We start from the raw sequence: 24,543 nt of genomic DNA, 5'->3' as shown, positions 1-24,543 counted from the left end.
ATTTGTCATTTTCTTCACATTTCATCAGATCAAAATGACCACTTAAACCTCTGGTCTTCTTCATTTGTAAGATTTTAATGGTGCATTAATCAATATCTTGATATAAACAATGGATTATATATAGAATGTGTCACTTGTGATGAACCCAAATATGATTATCATCAACTCTCCAGTTCCCCTCAGCTCTGTCTTTGCCTCTTTTAGCTCATGGTTTTATGACCCACAGCTTTACTGTTTCTAGGCTTGCTGTATAAATGGAACTGCCTTGTCTAGTGAAATATAACAAAACATTTACCTTATCTGCAAAGTTTTACTGATGTGGCTTCTCAAACGCAGGTGGCGATATCGCTGAGCTCATGCTGGATTTCATCGAGTGGCTGACACGACAAGACTTCGGCCGGCGCTGCATCCTGAGTGTCAGAGACATCCTGTCATGGGTCAACTTTCTCAATATCGTGTGTGAGCGGGACGAGGACGGCTTCATGACCATGGGAGCCCTGGAAGATGAAGAGGGAGCAGAATGGGACCTCAGACTGGACACCGTTACCGCCTTTATTCACGCTGCATGTCTGGTCTACATCGATGGCATCGGCTCCGGTTAGCTGGCGGCTTATTTTTCAGTTCCGCTGACAATTTGTCTCTCAGAGGAGGTCTTCTAAGAAATGTGACACCTTTCTTGCAGGAACCACAGCGTTCTGTGCTGACAACGCCCTGCTGGCACGCCGGCTATGCCTGGGCTTCCTGCAACAGCGGCTGAGCAAGATGACCAAGCTGGATCAGGAGATGCTGGACGCCTTGAGAGTCTATGACAGCAGCCTGCCGCGGGAACCCCAGTGGGGGGAAGACTTCTTCGGCATTGACCCCTTCTACATCGCCTTAGGTATGGACTTCATGATTTATAAGATGTGTGTTCATGTCCTATACCATCAGCCAGTTCACTAAAAGAATAGTTTGACATTTTGCTTATTTGCTTTCTTGAGTTAAATGACAAGACTGATCTCAATCTCATTTAAGAGTAAAAATGAATTAAACTACCATATCTAATTCTACATGGAAAACTAAAGCTCTGGTTATTACATACTGAGTTTTTCTGCTCATGCTGGACTCAAATGGCTCATTACTCCGTACGTACACCCAGGAACTCAGACCGAGAGCCGTAACCTGTCAGACTACGCCATCGCAGCGGGCACCACCGCGGTGAATGCTCAGAGGCTCCTGCGGGCACTGAAGCTGCAAAGGCCCGTGCTGCTGGAGGGCTCACCTGGTGTGGGAAAGACCAGCCTGGTGGCAGCGCTGGCAAAAGCTTCTGGGAACCACCTGGTCAGGATCAACCTGTCAGATCAAACGGTAAGCCTTTATACGAATGCTCAGACGCTATCGATTGTGCTCCTGAATGAACTGCAAACAAGACTCTGGTGCTGATGATGTGCACTCTCTGGCAGGATGTTACTGATTTGTTTGGAACAGATCTCCCTGTGGAGGGAGGGAAGGGAGGGGAGTTTGCGTGGCGCGATGGCCCCCTTTTGGCTGCTTTGAAGGCAGGACACTGGGTTGTCCTGGATGAGGTAAGGACCACTTCAGACATGCTTGTACACCGTTTTTGTTTTGTTTGCACACTTTCATAAAACAAATTGTAATGTGATGATGCTAACATAACCCGCAATATTAAACTGACTCGTTCCTCATGCTGACAGCTGAACCTGGCCTCTCAGTCGGTGTTGGAGGGCCTGAATGCCTGCTTCGATCACCGAGCAGAGATCTACATTCCTGAACTGGGCATGAGCTTCCAGGTTCAGCACGAGAAGACCAAGATCTTTGGCTGCCAGAACCCCTTCATGCAGGGCGGTGGGCGTAAGGGACTGCCCAAATCCTTCCTCAACAGATTCACTCAGGTAAAACACTACATGACTTTCAAAAATGTCTAATCACTATACAGTTCACACTACACTTTCAGTCTCGTAATTGGGGGTTTTGAAGTTGGTCACACACTACAAGAGCTTTCACGAGGAGTAATCCTAGAGTCTGTCTAGTCTCTAAACTACGTTTCATCAGGAGCCATTAATAAGACCATTAATAACAAGCACCTCATGTTTAATTAGGAAAATGGTTTAAAAACAGGTACACAAATTGCAACCATTTATAGCATACTGTCAGTTAGAGTACAATTAGCTGATAATGACCCTGATCAACCAGTGTCAGTAATAGCATTATTAAACCATTAATCAAACTAATAACAGTCATCAGACAACCTTATCATACTTTAACAGTTACCTAGTGTTTCTGTAGTGGTGACAAAACATTAAAAATTATACATATTAGTAGTTTAAATTCGACTGAAAGCTCCCTGTACCACACAGGAAATATCACATTTCTACAATTCCTTGCATGTCCATAAAAACACATAACTAGAAACAGACTAAATGGTGTCATGTCCACAGTCTTCTTGTCAATTCTGCATCAATATAATCCATTAAGATAAACTGGCTCAGCCTCTGTTGTAGCTGCGCTCTTTCAGTGTGAAAAGACCATGGAAATGAGAACAGGACTGTTTGAATAATTAAGATTTCTCACTAGAGTAAGTGCACGTAGATAGATATACCAACTCATTACACAGGTTATGTTTTGGTTTTATGTGTGTGTGATGGTATTTGATGAGGTTATTTTGGCCATTACAAAAGTAACTGCTTTCTGTCTGGTGCTGGAGAGAGACGTAAGCCCATGTCTGCTTTCACTGGCTGTAACTCGTTGCATCCAATGCAACCTGATATTGCTTGCTAGATATCTGTGGGGCATCTGCAAGGCATCGGCAAGCTCTCGGCAAGAGATCTGTCAAATTATTTTTGTTTATTAAATCTGACTTTCCCCTGTGTTCTCAGGTTTTTGTGGACCAGCTCACTAGAAAAGACATGGAATTCATAGGAGACTCCATTTTCCCCAGCATTGATAAGGAAATCGTTGCTAAAATGGTGGAGTTCAGTAACAGGGTAGGTTTCTTTTTCATTGTTGCTGTATGACTGCCAACTGAAGATTCAACTTGTGTTTCACATCTATAAAGTGAGTCAAAAGCCACCTAAAAGGTTCTTTCTGCCTTTAACAGCTTGTCCAGGAGGTGTGCGTGGAGAGGCAGTGGGGTCAGAAAGGAAGCCCCTGGGAGTTCAACCTGCGCGACATGTTCCGTTGGTGTGAGCTGATGCAGGCTGACCAATCACCAGGATTTTTCAACCCAGGCCAGCATGTAGCCTTGGTTTATGCTGACAGGATGAGAGCCGATGCTGACAAGGCTCAGGTACACCGTTGCAAAAAAAGTTGATTGTACGGTCCTCTAGAAACAGAAATCAGTATATCAGTGAATTAAATCTGTTAAATCAAATCATGTTCCTTTTTTTCCCCTACATACATACAAACAAATGTATGTGTATATGATTCTAACTGACCTACAATTAAGGCAAATTCAACCAGTCCCCAACAACAGTTTGATTTTATTCTCACTGTAACAAGTTGCCATAGATTTTTAATTAATTATACAAAAAAGAAATCACAGCTATTTTTTGCAATTTTTACTTTCTACACCAATGTCATTGCAAAAAACAATCCTAAAAAGATTGCAGCATGCATTGCAATTTTTCTAGAAAAGCTGCCATGAAATCTGGCATTTTAGTCCACAACAATCAGCAAAACAGCCTGCACGGGAGATTGAAAAATGTTTGAGACTGCTGGCCAATTCTCTTGTTTTGCGTTGTTTGAAGCTCTGTAAAAAACAAGTCAAAGCAAAAGTCCCTTTAGAACAAGTTAGTCAGGGTTGTGTTGGGTTTAAGCAGCTTGGGTGGTAATCCCTTAAGTGCATTATGTAATATTTATAACAACAAAGCCTCGTCCACCATACTACAGCTAGGGTCATCATGGGTACTTTTTCATTTAGAAATAAGTTACAGTTGAACATAAATGAATAGTAAAAATAATAATCACACAAAAATATAAAAGGGGGGCATTTTTGTGTTCTTCATGACATTGAGTGCTTGTATTTGCACATATTGAGCATATTAAATTATCTCTGCATTCAGTCCTTGTTACTGACCAGTTTGGAAAGCCTCTACTGGTTTTGTGAACTTGAACTGAAGAAAACAGCGTTCTGTCTGTGAACCCCCCTCCCGTCCCACACAGGTGCTGTCCGTGTTCAGGAAGGTGTTTGGGGAGGACTTTGAGCCTTACACCGGCTCCAGACAGTTCCACATCACTCCACTTAACCTGCAGGTTTGTCAGAACAACAACCCCTTCTGTTATTCAGTAGAAGATGTTTTGAATTGTAAGGACAAAATTAATGAGCTTTTTTCCCATGGATTGCCTCTGTAGGTTGGCTTCTCTGTCCTGCAGCGCAGTGGCGGAGCCCCTGTGGCCCTGGACCCCCCGCTGTCCATCACGCACCAGGCACTGCGGCCCCTGGAATCCCTGATGAAGTGTGTGGAGAAGGGCTGGATGACCATACTGGTCGGCCCCACAGCCAGCGGAAAGACCAGCCTGGTTAGACTGCTAGCTCTGCTGACAGGACACCGCCTCAGGGTCATGGCCATGAACAGTGCCATGGACACCACAGAGCTGCTGGGAGGTTTTGAACAGGTAACCACGACCTCAGATTTCTAGTTCGAAAAGCTTCTTTCTTTCATTGTCTGAAAACCTCAGACCACATCACTCTTCACTCTTTTCTTTATTCCAGGTGGATATCATGCGGCCATGGCAACAAGTGCTGGAGAGCGTGGACTACATCGTTGCCATGGTCATAAGGCGTGGCCTGATGTCACTGGATGTTGGCATCCAGGACACAGAGTTTCTGCTCCAGACGTGGGGTCTGTTCTGCCACTGGCTGAAGGAGGAAGGACTACAAAGAACAGGGGGAACTGTCAACTCAGAAGCCCTGAACAAGCTGGAGGTCATCATCCTCCTCCTGCAGAAACTCAACACCAAGCTCAAAGTGTTCACTGGTAATGATAACTGAATACTGCCTGATGTAAAGGAAAATTCTTTCAACTGTTCTTATTTTTATTTATTCGTCTTGTAAGTATAAGAACATGTTCGTAACATGCTTATGTTCGTAACATGCTTATGTTCGTAACATGCTTGTGTTCGTCCTCTAGACATGTCCAAATTGCAGATGGACTTCACACTGCTGAAGGAGCGTTTGGCTCAGCTGGAAGACGGCTGGACAAACGGAGGCTTTGAGTGGTTGGACGGTATGTTGGTCCAGGCTTTGCAGGCTGGTGACTGGCTGCTCATGGATAATGTCAACTTCTGCAGGTAAAGAACAGTGCAGTGTTCTATGTGTATTTGTGTGCTTTTTTGATCACTTTTTCATTTTTGTACATGGAAATTTAAAAACAATGGCCACATCATTGGGCTGGATTTCACAAAGAGATAACTGATGGAAAGGCATCAAAGACAGATTTGAAATATTCAGACTTTTTATGCAGGGAGTAATGTGAAATATCTTAAAGCTCATATATACAAAATTCACTTTCACTTGCCAGTGGATGTCGCACCAGAGCACCAGCATCTCAGACCAAAACAATGGGACAGAAATAAAATAAAACTCACCAAAAAATACTTTATTAGTCTTTTCAACCATCACAAACACTGGTTTGGTCAAAATAAACCCTAATTTACCAAGTTGGATGCAAAAATATTTGTGAAACATACCTTATCCCAAAAACTGTTTGAGATAGAATTATTAAAATAGAATCTAGTGATTTTGTAGAGATACAGATTTCAGTGATCATGTATTATGTGTTCAGTGCCTCTGTCTTGGATCGCCTCAATGCTCTGCTGGAGCCCAGGGGATCCCTAACCATCAACGAACGCGGTGTCATAGACGGGAAGACCCCCAAAATCACCCCACATCCCAACTTCAGGTAATATGCAAAATTACAGCTTGTTCACTTTTTGTTTAAGTCATTAAAGAATTTAATGTGATTCTGATGTGTGTGACTGTGCAGGCTGTTTCTGACCATGGACCCTGTGCACGGGGAGCTCTCCAGAGCCATGAGGAACCGAGGGGTGGAGGTTTACATCCCAGGGGAACATGAGGGGGTCTGCTGGGACACACTGGACCTAAAGACCCTGCTTCACACCGCAGGGGTGACCGGGGACTGTGTGTGTGATCTGCTGATTGAAATACACAAAAGCATCAAATCTGCCATCTGGGGTAAGTACTGAATTATGACAGCAAACAGATATGCTGTCAGTCTGCAGAGGTAATTAACAAAAACTCTTGCTTCAATCTTTCAGATTCCCCTGCCTCATCGGTGGCATCCCTCCTCCATGCTGCCACCCTCCTGTCCTGCCAGCTGCAGAGAGGTGTAGATTTACCCAGCGCCCTGCAGCATGCTTGTGGAGAGGCCTACTCACTGTGCCAGCGCACCACTGCCAGCCAAAAGGTATCAACATCCCTTTATTAATGCAATCACAACTTAAATATTTTCCTGTCTCTTTAAACAGCCTTTTCAGTATGGGTAAGTCAAATCCTTAGCATCTTTTAAATCACTAAATTAAAACTTTTTTCTGATTTTACCAGCTATTTTCATGATGCCAATTTTGACTTTTTTGTACCATGTGTATTTCTTTTTATTATAATTTATGACATTTTTGCCTGTGAGGGAAATTGGTAGGTCCATCCATCGTTGAAGGTTGTCCTGTACTGTTTTGAGTAGTGAAATTGAGATTGACTAAGTCTTGACAGCCTAAGGGAAATTTTGACTTCTAAATATATGATGTTACCGATGCGCAGAGAGAGAGGTGGTGTTTGGGATGCCACATCCCAACTATTATGTCTTAGTGGAAGAATGGTGGATTTGGATCAGCTGATTGTGTAGTAGAGACTTCGGAAAAGGTGTTTATGAGGTGGATGGTTTCAGGTAATGAAGAGGACGGATTTTGCAGGTAAAGTAGAATATCGTCTGCATAGTGGCTGATCTTATGGTGCATGTTTTTTGTTTGGAGTCCTGTGACATGTATGTTTTGACAAATGGCTGCTGCAAGTAGTTAAATGAAGATTTCAAATAATGATGGAGAGAGTGAGCATCCTTGCTTAGTACCTCTGTGCAAAGTGAAGCATTATGACATTACTCCATTGGTTGTGATTGTGGCCATTGGTGAGGTGTACAAAATCCTCACCCAGTGGATAAATGATTCACCAAAACCAAATGTTTTCAGTGTAGAAGATAAAAAATCCCAATTTACTTACTATCAAATGCCTTTTCAGCATCTAATGAAACTATGGCTGTTGGTGAGTTTATTTTCAGTGTGTAATGAATTAGGGTAAACAGTCTGTAGCTTGTTTGATGTCTTCCTTTGATAAAGCCAGTTTGGTCTGAGTGAATTATATGTGATGTTCATTCTTATCCCTCCAGCAAGCCCAGCTGTTGATTGAGCAGCACTTAGCCATCCTGGACACAGAGGACTGGGGCAGCGGGCTGCTGTGTGCCGGAGTTTGGCCCGATGGCTTCCCCTCTGCCCTCCTCTCCACGGAGGATTCCTGTTTCTCCGCTGTCCTCCGAGATGGACAGGTTCTCTCATTTTGCCTCAACACCCTCAGCCTGCAGGGCAAACGGTAAGGATGGTAACAACACATCAATTCCTGCGTGAATCTGTCCTGGAAGCACCTACCCAATATAGAAGGAGCTATGAGGATATAAAGTTGAATACTTCAGGAAACAATTCCACATTCTGTTGTGCACAGGAGTCGCCCACTGAGTCTGAGTGACCTGCAGAGGGCGCTGCAGAGCGGCGGTGTCCATGAAGGCCTAGTGTTCTCTGGAGGAGTGGTAGATCTGGCTGACGGAGATGCTCTGAGGTTGATCCCCACAGCAGTAAGACTGGTCACAGAAAGAGCCTCTCATGGAGACTGGATCCTCCGCAGCAGCTGGCTCTCACACCTTGGAAAGAGCTACAAATATGTCCCCGGTGTGTCAATCTGCACACACTAACACACACAGCAACCCAACATTTTAGACGTAGATGTACAGTGCTTTCATACTCTATCAAAACAAGGTGCTCCTCAGTTCAGAGTGATATGTGTGATGTGTTTTACAGTTTATATCGTAAACACACTACCTTCCAGAAAAAGGAAAAAAAGGGACTTGTCTTTAGTCAGAATTGTACAGCACTATCCAGTACTTTGGATCCTAAAACTGTGGTTCTTAACTCTTCCAGATCCAGCTCTGGTCCAGGTAGAGGCAGGAAACAGGGCTCTGAAGGCTGTGTTTGGGAGCAAACTTGCTGCCAAGGGCAAGTCTCTAGCAGAGCTGCTGCAGCCTCACAGCATCGGTAAACTCTTTGTTTGTTCGTCTGTTAAAAAAAATACTGCATCTGCAAGCCCTAACCAGAATATTGAAAGCACTACAAATACAAATATGAATATATATCTTGTATATAATATAAAAAAGGTTAATATGGTCATCAAAGTAAGACTTTGTTCATACCAATGCTAGTTTTAGGCTATGTTCAATGCAGAATCCTCAAGTTAGAGGCAGAATCCTGATATTAAAGTTAGAAAGTGAGTCAAAATTCAGCCAATTCCCCAAATAACTTCATTCTTAGAAAAGCAAAATCCAGAGTTGCAGTAATATATATACTAGATATAAAAAATATTTCATATTTGCCGATGGAAGGTATGTTTTTTTTTTTTTCTTGATAAGATTCAGTAGTTCATTACTTCATGATAGAGCAAAAATAATTTAAAGGCATACTATGTAGGATTTGTCCATTGCTGACTGTAAATGCACAATTCAAGGTTGGCCACTCCTCCACGGCTCCAGCGAGCCAGAGAGAGCACCTTTGGTCGAGCTACATAGAGAAGGAATGAGGAGAGGAATCGAAGCCATAGCAGTGAATCGGTGAAATAAAATGTTATTTTCTGATTTCTGGAATGGTTACATTTGAAAGCACAAATAAACACAGTCAAACCTCCGTACAACCCTGTAGCCCAAGTCAAACAGACACTGACACACTGCTAGTGGATCATAAGTGATGATTGAGTGGGATTAGGTTTGTCTGTACATTGTTTTTTTTAGGAAAAACCAGCATAGTATGCCATTTAAATACAAATTAGGACTGTGCAAAAATAGTTAAGAGTATTAAATCTTCTTGTGCTGTAGATGAGCGTTCATGTTGGTTGGTTTGGCTGCCAGGTAGGGCATTGTCATCACAGCATAATTAAAACATAATATGTCTTGATTTTTTTCGCATTTCAGGGTAAAGCTTATGATGGTTTCACTGCAGTGCATTCTTCTGTCAGAGTTTTTAGGAGTTTTAACAACTGTCCTTTGTATTGCCAGATGAATACAGGATTCTGGTGGACATGCGGTGGAACAAGCAGTACCTGGATATTTTAGCTAACAAGTGCAACTTTGAGGACGAGGAAAGATACATGGAGTTCCTCGAGGCACTAAACGCAGTCGCCAACAGGTACAGTACAGCAGGAGAATGCCAGTCAACTTTACATTGCCTATACAGTACTCAAGGAAAAACACAGATTGCTGTGGTAGAGCAAGTCAACATGGGTACTTTTGCATGTGGAGGGCTAAACAATCAAGTGCAAGTCACAATACAATGCTAAGAATTAGAAATATGATACCTAGTGTCGGTCTAAACGGCCTAAATGATCTTTTTCTCAGAGAAAACTATTTATTTTCCATACAAAGTGGATTTGTGAACCATGAAGTAGAAGATGAAGAATTTCTTTTAGCTGTGGGTCATGTAAAAATGTTCTAAAGTTGTTAATCGTGTTTTTAGGATTGTTCTGATGGTGGACAGAGAGGAAAGGTCTGTCATCTGCACCTGTGCTATCAACCTGTCTGCCCAGAACTGTGCCCTGAGAATAGCCACAGCTTTCAGCAAAGGTATGTGTAGCACGCTTTGGGGAATTATGAACTCAGGTAATTGAACAATTCTCAAAACCTGACACCCACTGAGCTACACAGCGTGCAGCATGGTGTTTAACTCTGTGTGCCCCCACCCCCCTCACAGGGACTGTGGATATTGGTCATCTGCCCCACCCAGTGCTGATGCACCTGCGGACCTTCTTTGACCTATGGGACTCATTCACCCTGCAGGCTGTGCAGAGTGGACAGCCCTACATCTCAGATCACATCATGTTTGAGGTCAGAACTCACTCACATTACCAGGATGTCACTTTACAGCCTCAATTTTGTTTGTTTACAACTGTCACTACTGCTGCTGCTGATGCTGCTGTTGCTATTACTGCTACAACTACAGCTGCTACCATTAGTGCTACTACTACTTATACTACTACTACTATTACTGCTGCTGCTATCACTGCTACAACTACAGTTACTGCAGCTACTATTATTTTTACTGTTACTATCCCTGCTGCTACTTGTATTACTGCAACTGCTACCTCCTGATGACTAATAATTCTGCTACTGCTACTATTCATAGCTGCTACTATTTTTACTGATAATGCTAGCTGATGTTCTCCCACTTTTTGCTACCGCTGCTATTAATATTCTTCTGCTGTTAGTACTACTGATGGTGACTACTGCTAATATTACGGCTTAATTTACTATACTATTGTTACTATTGATGTCAGTACTACTGCTACTACTGGGCAGCTGGGGCTCAGGGGAGCAGGTTGACCACTAATCGGAAGGTTGTTGGTTCGATCCTGGTTTCCAACATGTCGAAGTAAATCCTTAGCAAGATACTGACCCCAACATTGCTCCTGAATGCCTGTGATTCCTGTTTCGATGGGCTTTGCCACCCGCTGAGTGAATGTGTGTGCACGTAGTGTAAAAGCGCTTTGAGTGGTCGGAAGACTAGAAAGAGGCTATACAAGTACAGGTCCATTTACCATTTACTACCAGTTCTACTGCTACTAAAACAGCAATGTACTACTTGTTCAGTTGCTACCTGTGCTATACTACCTCCTCTCTACTCATACAGTATTAAAATCATTTCTACTACTTGCATATTCTAGCTAGGTAATTAACAATAAATGGAACAGGTTAGTCACAGATAAGATCATGCACAACCCCACCACCTGGGTAAAAAGTCCTCAGAGGTTAAACAGGGTTCTTCTAATATTCAGACTTCACCTTGCTATGGTTTCCTTTCTCATGGTGTTCTGCCTGTCTCGTGTGTTTAGATCCTACAGTTGCTTCAGTGGCTCGATCGTTTCTGGGATGTATGCAGCACGCTGCCGGCTGACTCTCAGGGCATCTCTGTGCTGTCTCTGCACTGGCAGTGGGTGCAGAAACACCTCATCCTCAGACTGCCCCAGCTCCTGCTGGGAGACAGCGACGCCACATTCGAGTATGTATTTTTTTTTCCACACTACATAATATGACAGTTTTCATTGAAGTCAGTCAATCTGTATTTGTATTATTTTATTTATGTATTTAATTATTACATTTGCTCTAACATTGCAGATATTTTTTGACTAAATACCATAGTTTAGTTTTATATTTTACCAATATGTTAGAATGTGTTACAAGAGAATTACATTTTTCAATGGCTACAGTTAATATATTTCCACTTCCTTACACTTGTGACTGTGCTGTACCCAGAGGTCACCAGGAGCTGCAGGCGGTCTCAGCAGCCATCCAGACTGTTCTGTCTACCCCGGTGTCTGTGGCCACGGCTCTGAAAGGCATCCAGAAAACCCTCGGGAAAGCTCTACCGTTCAAGGTCTGGAGACACTTCATCAGCCCCACTTTATTGTCTAACGTAGTCAGATATTTACTCATCATCAGTGGTTGTTTTTATAGTCTTTTCTGACTTGTCTAATATAATTTGTATTTAAAAGCCAGTTTAGTAAAATATCTGTCCTTTATAACTTATCTGAGATGATCTGAATCATGTCACATCTTCTTCATCAGTTGGAGTCAGTGGCTGAGTGTGCGTCTCGGCTCAGGCTCCTGAGTAAAGCCCTGGATGTGAGTGATCTGAGGCTGGACGGCACCACGGGTCCTTGGAGGCAAGAGCTGGTCCGACTTCAGGGTGCCGGTCTCGGGCTGGACATTAAAGAGAGTCTGCTGGAAGCCTGTGGCCTCGTTCTACTGGCAAACAACCAGCTGGATCCACAGAAGTCTGGTGAGCTTTTGTCATTGAAAGACCTTTCACCTGTATACCAGTCTCGCTGAAAATGCTGATGTTGGTTAGTTGGTGGTCTGTCTAATTTTTGAGTCCAGCACAAGATGAATTCACTGAATTACATGTGAAAATAGCTGCATAACGGGCTGCTATGGCTGCTATGTAATGTTAGATAATCCTTGGGGACAAATACACCTGTCAAACATTCTCTTTTTTGCCACTGACAGGCTCAGATTGTTATTCTAAATGTCTGACAACATTATGGAAAGGATCCCTACAGAGATAGACCTTTTGTTTAACCACAAATAGTCGTAATATCACTATCACTCCCTACCAGACTCCAGAGACAGAAAAGGCATATCATCATAATATTGCATTTCCTACAAAGAGGACAGAAACAAAATAAAACTCACCAAAACAGTCTTTGTTAGTCTTTCCACTGTTTCCAACAATCACCAACTCTGGTTGGTTGAAATAAATCCTAAATTCACTGATGTACATGATAAAAACAGCAGTTCCAGTCGCTCTACCTCAGCTGCACCATGAACAGACCGGCTATGGAAACAAACCACAGAGAGGCTGCGATAGCAACACAGGCAGAGGGAGTGTGACACCATGACTCCACTGTATCTTTACATAGAGAATAGCTATATTTATGTTCTAAATCTCACTATATGTTTAAAGGGTCAGTGTGTGAATGTCTATATTTTCCCATCAGGAGTATTGGAGAGGTTGTTGTCGAGTGTGGAGCAGCAGCAGCGTCAGATGACCTCCAGAGGGCTCCTGGAGTTTTGTTCCATGCCTGAGGGTGAGGAGCCAGGAGACGGAGTCCACCTGGCCAGAGACGAGCTGCAGCAGCTCAGCCGCAGGGCTCAGCTCTGGCCCCTGATGGAGGAACTGGCCGTACTCAACCAGCTGCGACTCAGCACTGACCTGCTGCACATGGCTCTGTCTCCTGGGTAAAACTCTGAGTTCCACTTCAACAAAACCAAAATATATACTGGGACTGATCTCGAAACTATCGATTAAATGTTTAGTGAACTCTCCCTGTTGATTTGCAGCGACCAGGAGGCTGAGGACAGCTTACGTCGAGAGCTTTCCAGACATCTGCGCTACTGCCTCCAATCCACACCGATGAACGTCAGTCAGCTCCAGCCGCTGTGGTTCCTGCTCACCAGTGACAGGGTCAGTAACAATGCAAAAGTGCTCCCCACTCAGAAATATGTTTTACTGATTGTTACCTTTGTTACCTTACAGTTGGATGTTTCACTGTGCACAATGATTTATGTGCAGAGCTTGTGGTCCAGTATGCAAGTCCATTGTCAGTGTATGTGCTCTGGTGGCTTCAAGTTTCTACATCACACTTTAGAAGTTGCATACTGGTCCAGGGTTGGCTTCCAAACTATTTGTGATGTCATGCTTGCCCTGCCCCTTAAAATCAGCTTTTCAATGAGAAACTTTCCACTTTGAGCAGATGAATGGGAGAACATCCTTCTAGTGTACACATACATCATTCAGACTTAAAATATAAGAAACGATTACTAAAAGCTACAAACATGAAGAATGCTGCACATGATTTTTCTCCCCTCCAGCCAGCTGAGGAGCTGCAGTTTGTGTGGTGTGAGCTGCTATCAGAGGCTCTGGCCGCCCTCTGGACCAGCAGTGTGACCTCAGACCCTGACCTCTGGCTGAAATGGGATCCACTGAGATCTGAGACCCAGCCAGCTCCAAAGCTGCACCACGGAGCAGACAACATGGTACTGGCCTTTAACATTCACTGTTGATGTCAAATAAAAGTGATTTCCTGCTAGTTTAATTCATGTCCATGTTGTTTTCAGGGACCAGCCTTGCTAAGTAAAGCAGTGTGGTCGCGTTGCATGATGGGAGTGCTCAGCAGCAGTGACACTGGAGGTCGATGGGAACCATCAGGGGTAGCCCTTCTCTCCCTCTCCCATGTCAACCTGGGGGAGTGGAAGGAGAGGATCCAGCAGCTGCAGGATGTGTCTGCTGTGTTGTGGGACAATATGGCCATCCCCACACTGGCTGAATTCAGGTACATTAAAACATTAAAGATGTTCTTCGCAAGAGTATATGATTTTTGGGTTTACTAATCACACCAATACGTCCTCAGGGGCACAGACTTCAGGCTCCAGGGCGCTGTCCTGCGTCGGCAGCTTCAGAGCATGGCGGATCTGCTGCCTCCCAGCCTGCAGGAGGGCTACATGGAGAGCTGCGAGAGTCTGGTGGAGGACCCTGACCCTCTGATAGCCGCCCAGGAGATCCAGACCGTCTTTAGAGACTTCCTGCCTCCCAACCTGCTCCCCGATGGCCTGGTGGAGGCCTGCATCGCCTGCTTGCAGCAGTATGTCCAAAGCAAAGTCCAAGGCTCCAACCAGCTGGCCCGCTCCGGAGTGTTCTGGGTCAACATGGGCCTGCTGCAGATCAAAGTGTGGACACCACAGACCATTTTTGACCCGGCTGTGAAGAGGGCCTATAAACTCAACTACGCTCAGCAAGAGGTCAGCAACTGTCTGCTTTTGGTTTTCCACCCCCATTTTGTGACACCATAACTAATAATTTTCATCCAAGGCACATTTCATATATTGTGAAAAAACAAGCTGTATCTGGCAAAACAACAGATGTGCCATGGAGCTATACAGAATATGTGTTTTTATTAAAGACATATTGATGAAATGTGACACGTAAAAGGTCAGTTGCTACAACAAATTAAAAACAATGTCCCATCATGCCTTCAGAAAAGTTGAACTCCAGTATTAAGTATTTATTTAGGACTTCATGTGATCACTAGAATGTGGTTAAAGCCAGAATCACTTTGAACTGATAATTGGCATGTCCTTGTATGTCTGCTGCAGCTGGCTCTGCTGCAGGAGGAGTGGAGAGGACGCAGCCTGTCATCTCAGCTGATGACTGGAGCAGAGCTGGAGGAGAGCAGCACTACTGATGGCTTCCAACATCCTCGAATCAGGTGAGAACAAGCTTTGATTTTCCCAGCTAGCTAGCTTAAACACACAAAGAGCACCAGCCTTTAAAGCCTTTAACTACAGTTATTTTATTATTATTATTATTTATTTCACAGTTCATATACAAAGGTACAAACAGATAGAGTTTAGAATATAAAACAAAACCAATTTTTTAAGTTTTTCAATGCCAAAGTTAGTGTTATATGCATAATACCATAATCATTTAGTAACTTAAAGGTCTTATAGCTATTTTCTTTAACATTAGATAAGATAGTGTTTAAATTCTTTAATTATTGCATTGATAAAGCGCAGAAGAGTTGGCTTTGCTACAGCCGTGTCTGGCCAATGTATAAGACCTCAGCAGCCTTTTACAGCATATTCTTATAATGAAGGAAGGTGGAGATCATTATGTAGAACCCAAAGTTCTTCAGTGTACATTATGACAGACTTGAACCTATCCTTTAATCACTTGTATCTGGTTTGTTGTAGGTACCTGTGGATCCGTATGCAGCAGGTGAAGGAGCAGATAGCCGAGCTCTCCAGGAAGCAGGCGTGTCGCCCTCATGAACCCCAGTACGGTCGCCTCTTCCAGGAGCTTCAGCACTATCTCTGTAGCATCGGCCAGGCGTCTGCAGTGGAAGACCTCTTGTCCCACCTGCTGAAGGCCACTCAGAGCTCCTCCTCCTCCAAGTCTAGGTCAGCATTGCAGGGCCTGCTGAAAGAGGAGGCTGTGTGGCAGAACTCCCAGCAGCGCTTCTGCCAGAGGCTGCTGGAGGATTATCCCCTGTACCCTGATGTGGTCGGTCCGGTACGGACCGGCATCCTCCAGCTCCGACACGGCATGAGGCTGGTGGCTTCCCAGGTGGCCGCCTCACTCACGCCTGTACCCGGTCTGCCCAAGCTGGTGTCCTGCCTGCTGGCATTCCCCTCCCTGTCCCACAGTCTGCCGTCCTACCTGGCCCGGGCAGACTTCCTCTGCTCCAGGGCTTGCATGGATGTTCTGCGCTGCCTGGTGAAGCTCCTGCCCCAGCAGCAAGACCCCGAGCATGTGGTCCCCCAGTCCTCCACGCTGCTCCTGAACTCTCTGCTGTATGTGCAATGCCACACCCTGTCCACAGGAGAGTTCAGCCAGGAGGCACACAGCCTCTTCAGACACATCTGTCAGGTCAGAGCCTCAGTTTGAACCTTGATCCATTGATTTCCGGGGTAACATTATTCAATAATAATTAAATAAAATAAACTTTTTGTCAAACTTTCCACTTTATATGTATGCTGTTGCCGATTCCCCTCAGGCTCTGGTAAACGAGTGGGATGAAAAGGAGAGACGGAAGAGAGAGCGGGAGCAGCTGGAGGCCAGTCTATACCGCAGTCGCAGTCGACTGCACGGCTCAGGACTGACTGAGGATGAGCAGGAGGAGAGAGATTTCAGACGCCAGTTCCCCCAGTTCAACCAGGTATTCACATAGCCCCATTCCACCAACGTGAATCTAGTGCTAGGTCTGGGCTGGTGCTAGTGCTGGTTTGGCGTTGGTTCAGTCTATCTGTCTTGCCTGTCCTAATGATAAACATGGTATCTCAAGTAGAGAGGCACTGGTCAGATGTTGGTGAAGCTGAAATGTTATATCTCAGAAACTCACTGTATGTGTCCATGCTTCATCAGGACTTTGCAGACATCATATCCCAGCCAAGTCTGGAGGGTCCAGCAGACTTGGGACTGAAGGAGGAGGAAGAGAAATCCCAGGAGGAGTCCAGTGAGAGCAGCTTCCTGTCTTCAGCTGCCGTGAACACACTGGTCCAGGTTCATCAGCGCCTCTGTCTGGGATACGCACAATCACTGTGGTACCAGAGCACAAAACCAGCCAATCACAGCAAAGAACACATCAACGCTCTGATCTCCTCCTATCAGATTGGTTCCCCTATGATGTCACGCTTCTATCATTTGATTGGTCAGTGTTTGCTATCACTCACATATGCAACAGGAACATTTTTCTTGCAGCAAACAGAAGTGTACTCGTGTAAACGGATTATTGCTCTTGAACAAAACGTGGATTATGGATTCTGTGTTTCCCCCTCAGATGCTGAACTGGACCAGCAGCTGACTGGCAGTGAACTGCTGATCTCTGCCCTGCTCCAGAACACGGTGCAGGGCTCGGGGGGTCCCGACGGTCTGGCGGTCACCTCAGAAGGACCTTATGACTTCTACCAGCAGCCCAACATGAGCGAGGCCCGTCTCTGTCTTCCCGTCCTGGAGCAGCTGGGTGCAGCAGTGAAGCAGAGACTGGAGGACTGGCCGGAGCACCCAGCTCTTGTACAGGTCAGTGACCTCTTTACATCAAGCAGTGAGTTAGCTTGTAGGGGTTGAATGATTTAAAGCAAGGAATGTAACAGGAAGCAAGGCCTGTTGATGGAAATACTTTGGTTGTTCCCAGGATTTAACTTGTGACCTTTACCCCCAGTCTTTTCGCCAGTACGGTTGGGCAAAATAATGATATTTATTGTGAGACAATAGGTATACCAAGTAGTGGTGTAAGAAAATATCAATACACTTGAGTAACAAGTAGCAATATATTTTCTTTTTATGATATTGTATCAATTCCCAAGAACACTATCAATGTGTGTGTTTTAACCCCCAACTGCTAACCGCTAACAGGGTTTTACTGAGGGCTATGGTGTGACTCTTCAGATGTGTCTTAGCTACTCTAATGTGTAATCTTGTCTGTGTGTGTGTTGTTCTCCAGCTGACTGTGGTGATGGAGAGGATCATGGCTTTCAGTCTGGCCAGTCCTCTGGCCAAGTTCCTTAATGGTCTGGAGATTCTGCTCAGCAAAGCACAGGTGAGCTGATATATATTTAATCAGCTAGAATCAGCCTGCATCATTTATCAGGTAGAAATACTAAAATTGCTAGTTATACTTTCTCAAAAGTTAGTTTGGTGCTCAGAGGTGAGTACTATGTTATACTGTTGTTGCGGTTCTCATCAGGACTGGGAGAACAACGCCAGCCGCTCAGTCTCTCTGCGGAAGGAACTGGAACCAGTCACCCAGCTCATCATCCAGTGGCGCAAACTGGAGCTCAAGTAAGACACAGAGGGCATCTTATCTTACTTTTTAGATACCTTCAGATAATAATTAGGGGGATTAAAGCTGGACTATAGCCCTCAACTTTTTTTTCTCAAATAGTATATAAGACCATGACCACAGTGTACAAACTGTTTCCTGTGTGTAGAATGTAAACATGTCCTGTCCTGTCACGTGTAGTTGCTGGTCAAGCAGTCTGGACAATGCAATGAAGCGGCACACCGAGAAATCCACCAAACACTGGTTCTCTATCTACCAGCTAGTGGAGAGATATCTGGAGGAACAGAGGATGGAGGCTAATGCAGGTACACACACAAAGAGGGTGTGCTGAGTCAGCAGAATGACCAACTGATGATACGGATGATGATGTTTTTTTTTACTTACCTGAGTGAAAACCACCCAAGTAATATATGTTTGTGGGGACAAAAAAAACTATAATTGAGGTGAAAAGACATTATTTACCTGCTTGTTACGCTGTATTTATCTCTGCAAATGGAAACAAATAGCAATGAAGAATGAAATCATTTCCAGAAACAAACTAAAAGAAACAAAGGACACATTTAAACATCCACACTCAAATAAGTGTATAATAGAAAAAATGAATATACCAAGATGCTCTGTCTTCCTGTTACCGTCCTCTCTAGGTGATGAGGCAGAGTGCCTCTCCTTGTCCTCAGTGTCTTCCACCCTCCAGGCCTTTATGGAGGGCTCCACCCTGGGAGAGTTCCACACCCGCCTGGCAATGCTGCTCAGCTTCCACTGCCACCTCCTGCTGGTCCCTAACCAGACTGGACAAGGTCAGCCACCACAGCATCAAAGCATATATGTCTATCTTAACACAGTACTGACATGCCCCACATGTATGTTGAAAATTAAGAAGTTATTATTCACTGTTCACAATTTAGATGATTACATATGTGTAAGTGTCTCCAAGACTGAAAATGTTTCAGAAACTTTATTAGTGTTAATTATAGCTTTTAATGTGGGGAAAGGAGGAAATATTTAAAATATGAGGTTTTAATTTCAAATGTATAAATTTTATAATAATAGACACGCTCTTCCAGAAATTGACTAATTGATCACTGCATAATGATAGTGACCCCTCATGTTTTCATTACAGTAGAGCCCAAACAAACTTTAAGATATCTTTATTATTAGCAGCTCAAAATAAAAACATTCTTTAGTAACAGTCCTGCACAGAATGGATAGAGCTAGTTAGTGGCGTTCAGTGTCAGTATTTATGTAATTATAATAAGAACAGCAATTTTGTCAACTAATTAAATCATGATAGTTGGCTTGGATATTGATGAATGTATTGATCGGTTGACCAGACAGTGTCAGCCCTAGGTGCTGCACTGTCTGCTGTCCACATGTCATGCATGAGACTATCTCACACATTGCTGATTGGATTTCGACTCGATGGACCGCTTCATCACTGAAGTTTATTGTTTGACCTCTGAACTGTGGTAACTGGTGAAAACAAGGTAATATGTAGTATTTGTAACTCTTTCCTCATTTTCCAGAATCATTGTCCAGTCTTTTGTGGAATCTGCACAAATACTACAGTCAGTTCTCTGACTGCATCCAGACCAAGATCAGTCAGCTCAGACAGCCCATCGAGAAGGAGCTCAAGGTTAATATTAGCAGCACAGCAGTACTCTGACAATAGATGCTAATATAATACAGTGCATGCACATTCTTAAGCTCCACTTTCATGTCAATTGTTGTCTTCAGGACTTTGTGAAGATCTCCAAGTGGAACGATGTTAGTTTCTGGTCCATCAAACAGTCAGTGGAGAAGACCCATCGGTAAGATATCACCCCGATTTGGTTTGATTTTGGATTTTGGTGTATTTTTTCGGACTCTGTGACAAATGGCTCCCCTGCCACCAACATTGTTCTGCCTTTATTCTTTTTCTTCAGGACTCTCTTCAAGTTTGTCAAGAAGTTCGAGGAGGCTCTGAACGGTCCGAGTGTTCCCGCCCTGGTAGAGCAGGGAAGCAGCGCCAGCTTGGACAGTGTGGACGCCAACCCAGAGGAAACACCCATCCACAGGGTTCACCGGGCACTGAAGAGCGTCCTGCCTGGAAAGGGCAGAGATCTGCAGGTACTGTACATGTCTCAAACAAATAATGCCTTTTCCTTTTGTATTTAGTCATCATATTCCACCACTTATTGTCATGTGCTTTATGATATTAAGTAAAATTGTGTATTTCAGAATGAGGGCCCAGATGAAGAAGTCGAAGCTTCATCCCTACAGGGACGTCTCCCTGTTCTGTCCAGGAAGATGAAGAAAATGTGTGTGCAGCTGCTGAAGAAACACCCAGTGCCTGAGCTGGCTGAAGACCTGGACTGCTTCACTGGTAAGAAAGCCACTTTTACACAGTAAAAAACAAAGTCTAATGGGCAGAGGATATTTGCTGAGCACGTTCATGCTGTCAAAAGGATGAACACTTTGACTTTGGCACCACCCTCAGGATCATTTATGTGTTACCACTACTGCTGTGTTGGTCAACTACTTTAGTCCAGACTCAAATATCACTACAACTATTGCCATGAAGTGTGGTTCAGACATTTCTGCTACCCTCAGGATGAATTGTAATAACTTTGGTGATCCTCTGACAAGCACCATCTTGTCCTTGCTGGGTGTGGTTTTTCACCACAGCATGCTACGCTTAGGTGTTCAGGACCACTCTAATGGTAGCTGTTGTAAGGAAGAGATGTGTTTGTTGTTTATTAGTGTTTTTAACCTACACAAGGACGTCATACATCCAAATTAGCAACATTGCATCACAAAGCTGCTTCCTAGTTTGCCACATTGCTGCAAACCCCTCAGTGTTAATGTACTGTCCTCTTGTTGTTTGTATTTTTACTTTCAGGGGAAGTTATCAGCAACCTGCGGGACCTGCAGAGCCTCACCATCGACAAGTCTGCAGAGAAAGAGAAGCAGAAGTCTGAGGTCAAGCACATCCTGCAGCAGAAGCAGAGAGCTCTGTCAGACCTGTTCAAGATGCTCACAGAAATAGGTAAGTGTTCCTCAGAAAGCTTCAGAAAGAACAAACAGTCTTCCAACCTCTCTAATATAAATCACGGTTCCTTTTTAAGGTCTGTCATACCGCAAAGGCCTGACGTGGAACAGGATAGCTGACCCAGAGACCACCCTCTGTATGCAGCCCCTGGAGATGAGCACCGCTCTGTCTGCAGTCAGGAACCAGGAGCAGACCGAGAGCATGTAAATACAACCTGTTCATAGATGCACCAAGAGCGGAATCACATTGTGTTCATGTTAAGAATGCTGCTGTGTGGTATATTAACTTATACAGACACTGTGGCTACATTCACACTGCTAGCCTTAGCGCTCAGTTGTCATTTATTGTTCAAATGTGTTTGTTTTCTTTTTACATTATTTGTTAAATGGGCCTATATCAGATTCCGGTGTGAACAGTAAATTCAATTCACTTCAATTTAATTTTATTTGTATAGTGCCAATTCATAACAGAACTATTATCTCAGGACACTTTTTCAAATAGAGCAGGTTCCTAGGGGGACCGAACTCCTTATAATGTAAAAGTGTCACATACTGAGGTCACAATGCAAAAAAATCTGACCTGTATCTGATTTAGACCGCATATGAAAGTAGCTCTAATTAGAATTGAAAATATCAGATTCCATGGGATTTGTGCTGTTCACACTGTCATGAAAAAAAACAGATCTGAGTCATATTCATTACTGAGAAACCAGGTTTAACGTTTGGTAAATCTTAAGTAGTGGATAGCTGTATAATATGTATTCTCTGCTTCTGAAAGACCTTTTCTCTGCATTCTTGATGTTGTAGGTTGTTTACAGAGCTGTTGACAGCATGGGATGGATGTCAGAAATACTATTACCGTTCATGGGCCAGGAGAACATCCCTGCAGACTGCTCTCCAGCAGGCTGCCAAGGTGAGGCACAGATATCAAAGGCCAGGGTTTACAGATTAAGTTCCTCAGTGTGTTGTCTGTGTATTTTTGCCTGTAGTCTAAAGTTTGTTTGTGTTGTGTGTGTGTTTGTTTGTTTGTGTGTTATTATAGGAGCTGGGTCTGGGGAACATAGAGCGCTGTAGAGGTTTCTCCTCTCACCTTTTCAAGCTGCTCCTCAGACAGAGGCGACGACTGGCCAAGCTCACTGAGCAATGGGTCCATCTCAGGTCAGTCTGCTGCCACACGAGTCACGACTATGTTTACCAGACATTTTCATCTTCACTACAAAGAGCTATGTCCCATGCAGTCTTATCTTTGTTCAATTCCAGCATCTTTTTAGAAGAAGATTAACTGTAAATAAAACAGAAGAAGTCAATGTTTAAAGAGATGTATGTGAGTAAAACAAACGTGCCCCTCATCCTCAGAGGAAATGACACCTTTGGTGTAAAATAATAATATAAATGCATCTGATGGCATCTAGCTGAAATAGCAAAGCAGTATTATTCTAATATTATGTTACTATTATCATAACATTACTGAACCCATTGGGGGGGATTCACTTAATTCATTGGCCTATGCACGGTCAGGTCAGAGGTCAGTTACAAAACAGCAGCCATAGCTCAGAGGTCAGTAATATAAAATGTATTTAGTTTGACATTGAGGTAATTTGCATGTTAATTTTAGGGATTTCTTTGTTTACTTCTTCTGGGCTTTTATTGCTTTTAATGGATAGTTACAGCCATAAGTTCAAAGGGAAGGAGGAAAAAAATAAATATCCTTTTAGGACTTGTCATCTTAAGGCTTGGCTATTCTTTCTACATGTGTCCACGAACAGTTGTGGACTTGTACCGTACATGTGGGGACTCTATTCATACTACAATTAAGAGTCAGTGTCATTTTGGCATTCTGCTCATGCTCACAGGGCTATAACATATGTGCAGGTCTGTATTGATTTGACCAAGGGTGGGACACACAGCACAAAGACACAGCAGACTGGCATCATGCACCTTCTGCACTACTGTTTTGAAACAATCAGGAAAATAAGGTTTTATTAATTTCTCTGATTCACTGCTTAGTTCTTGGCTCTCTCTCTCCATTCACTCTCTAGTTTTTTACTACCGCTGCTCTCAGTTGAGCTTGGGACCCTGTGCATTCGGCGTGCTTTATATGCATACAGTGCCACAAATTTTGAACTGTGTGTAGACGTCGCATGCAGATAGCTAGCATAGGCAGGGGACGGATTTAAGTCAGGCTGACCAAAGCAGTCTCTAGCAGACACACGGAAGCTGAAAGTATGAATATCATAAATATCAAGTATCATTACTGTTTAATCCAGCACTGCAAATCCTTTCCTTCCACAAGCTAGACTATGAGAGCATAGAATGAAAATCTCTATATATTTAGACAAATACATAATATTATAATAATATCACATATAATTTACTGGATGGATTAAGTTGAAACGATCCACATTGTGTGTCGTTTACTATTGTAGTTTGATTTGCTGTTTGTTCTCGTCTTATCGCCACCCCTAGGAGGCTAACAGACAGTGTCCAGGGTGTCAAAGCCCACCTCCAAAGCCACAGTGAGGACGCAGGCTGCACCCTCCCACCCCAGGCATCTCTCCTGGGTTGGGTCAGCAGAGGCCAGGCACTGGCCGCCCAGTGCGCCACCCTCCTGCAGCAGCTAGCCTGGCTGCATCAGTGCTGCCCAGAGGACCTTCAACAGAAGGAGGAGACGAGCAGCTGCAGACAGCACACCCTGAGGTGCCCATCCCCGCTGGCAGCACAGCGGCAACCTCCCGGCTGTCTGATGCGGAGGGGAGACGCCGCCTGGTGCCAGCTAAACCAGCACCTGAATGCAATGTGCAAGCAGACTCAGAGTTTGAAGGTGGAGCTGGACAATGTGGCACAGCAGACTTCAGAGAGAGTCCTCCACACATGGTAAAACATAATAACATTTTCTATATTTATTTTTCAAATTGGATATAGCCACAAAAAGAGAACTAGTCCCAACAACGCTGTTATTTTCCACAGGAACCATTTTGTTACGTGCTGTTCAGCCTTCGACCAGCTGGGAGCCGTAGTGGCTCAGATGCCTAGCGTGGAGCAGCTCTTCAGCTCGGCCGTGTGTGTCGGCAGTCCAGACAGCCAGCCTGCTATCACCCAGAGCCTGCAGTACGTCAGAGGACAGGTGGAGGCTAACATCACAGAGTTCACCACCTGGAAGACCCAGCTGCTCTCCCTGGGACACCAGAACTCAGGTACAACTCAAGACCATGACACAGACCAGTGAGCCTAATAATCATTCCTTCAGATAATTCTAATTTGTAATAGACATCATGAAGACAAACCCAGAGCTGTAAAAAAAAAAAAAGAAAAAAAAAAAGTAACTTTTAAACTGTTGTCGCTGCTCGTTGTCCCCCATC

General features: G+C 44.0%; 1 protein-coding gene across 1 annotated transcript in view; it reads left to right on the top strand.

Annotated features, from left to right (window-relative positions):
* Positions 1–24,543, top strand: part of mdn1 (midasin AAA ATPase 1) — a 67,330-nt gene that overhangs the window by 27,222 nt on the left and 15,565 nt on the right. The window contains exons 33-79 of the mRNA XM_035679070.1: positions 337–597; positions 683–880; positions 1,139–1,347; positions 1,443–1,565; positions 1,695–1,892; positions 2,877–2,984; positions 3,098–3,286; positions 4,162–4,251; positions 4,351–4,614; positions 4,712–4,976; positions 5,130–5,289; positions 5,784–5,900; positions 5,985–6,193; positions 6,277–6,425; positions 7,398–7,597; positions 7,727–7,950; positions 8,200–8,313; positions 9,324–9,453; positions 9,781–9,887; positions 10,015–10,148; positions 11,153–11,319; positions 11,574–11,694; positions 11,886–12,099; positions 12,818–13,058; positions 13,161–13,284; positions 13,692–13,856; positions 13,938–14,152; positions 14,231–14,618; positions 14,973–15,085; positions 15,570–16,245; positions 16,373–16,534; positions 16,741–17,026; positions 17,156–17,394; positions 17,819–17,914; positions 18,062–18,156; positions 18,338–18,462; positions 18,802–18,954; positions 19,681–19,790; positions 19,892–19,965; positions 20,080–20,263; positions 20,375–20,519; positions 21,036–21,182; positions 21,262–21,388; positions 21,992–22,097; positions 22,227–22,342; positions 23,651–24,058; positions 24,152–24,406. Coding sequence (XP_035534963.1) covers positions 337–597; positions 683–880; positions 1,139–1,347; positions 1,443–1,565; positions 1,695–1,892; positions 2,877–2,984; positions 3,098–3,286; positions 4,162–4,251; positions 4,351–4,614; positions 4,712–4,976; positions 5,130–5,289; positions 5,784–5,900; positions 5,985–6,193; positions 6,277–6,425; positions 7,398–7,597; positions 7,727–7,950; positions 8,200–8,313; positions 9,324–9,453; positions 9,781–9,887; positions 10,015–10,148; positions 11,153–11,319; positions 11,574–11,694; positions 11,886–12,099; positions 12,818–13,058; positions 13,161–13,284; positions 13,692–13,856; positions 13,938–14,152; positions 14,231–14,618; positions 14,973–15,085; positions 15,570–16,245; positions 16,373–16,534; positions 16,741–17,026; positions 17,156–17,394; positions 17,819–17,914; positions 18,062–18,156; positions 18,338–18,462; positions 18,802–18,954; positions 19,681–19,790; positions 19,892–19,965; positions 20,080–20,263; positions 20,375–20,519; positions 21,036–21,182; positions 21,262–21,388; positions 21,992–22,097; positions 22,227–22,342; positions 23,651–24,058; positions 24,152–24,406 — 8,701 coding nt within the window. The remainder of the gene's footprint in view (positions 1–336; positions 598–682; positions 881–1,138; positions 1,348–1,442; positions 1,566–1,694; positions 1,893–2,876; positions 2,985–3,097; positions 3,287–4,161; positions 4,252–4,350; positions 4,615–4,711; positions 4,977–5,129; positions 5,290–5,783; positions 5,901–5,984; positions 6,194–6,276; positions 6,426–7,397; positions 7,598–7,726; positions 7,951–8,199; positions 8,314–9,323; positions 9,454–9,780; positions 9,888–10,014; positions 10,149–11,152; positions 11,320–11,573; positions 11,695–11,885; positions 12,100–12,817; positions 13,059–13,160; positions 13,285–13,691; positions 13,857–13,937; positions 14,153–14,230; positions 14,619–14,972; positions 15,086–15,569; positions 16,246–16,372; positions 16,535–16,740; positions 17,027–17,155; positions 17,395–17,818; positions 17,915–18,061; positions 18,157–18,337; positions 18,463–18,801; positions 18,955–19,680; positions 19,791–19,891; positions 19,966–20,079; positions 20,264–20,374; positions 20,520–21,035; positions 21,183–21,261; positions 21,389–21,991; positions 22,098–22,226; positions 22,343–23,650; positions 24,059–24,151; positions 24,407–24,543) is intronic.

The sequence above is a fragment of the Morone saxatilis genome, unplaced genomic scaffold (assembly GCF_004916995.1).
Source record: "Morone saxatilis isolate NCDOM2014 unplaced genomic scaffold, NCSU_SB_2.0 Contig7, whole genome shotgun sequence".
In the NCBI taxonomy this organism is placed as follows: Eukaryota; Metazoa; Chordata; class Actinopteri; family Moronidae; genus Morone; species Morone saxatilis.
The sequence above is the reverse complement of the archived record's forward strand: the minus strand, read 5'-3'. Positions and strand labels throughout refer to the sequence as shown.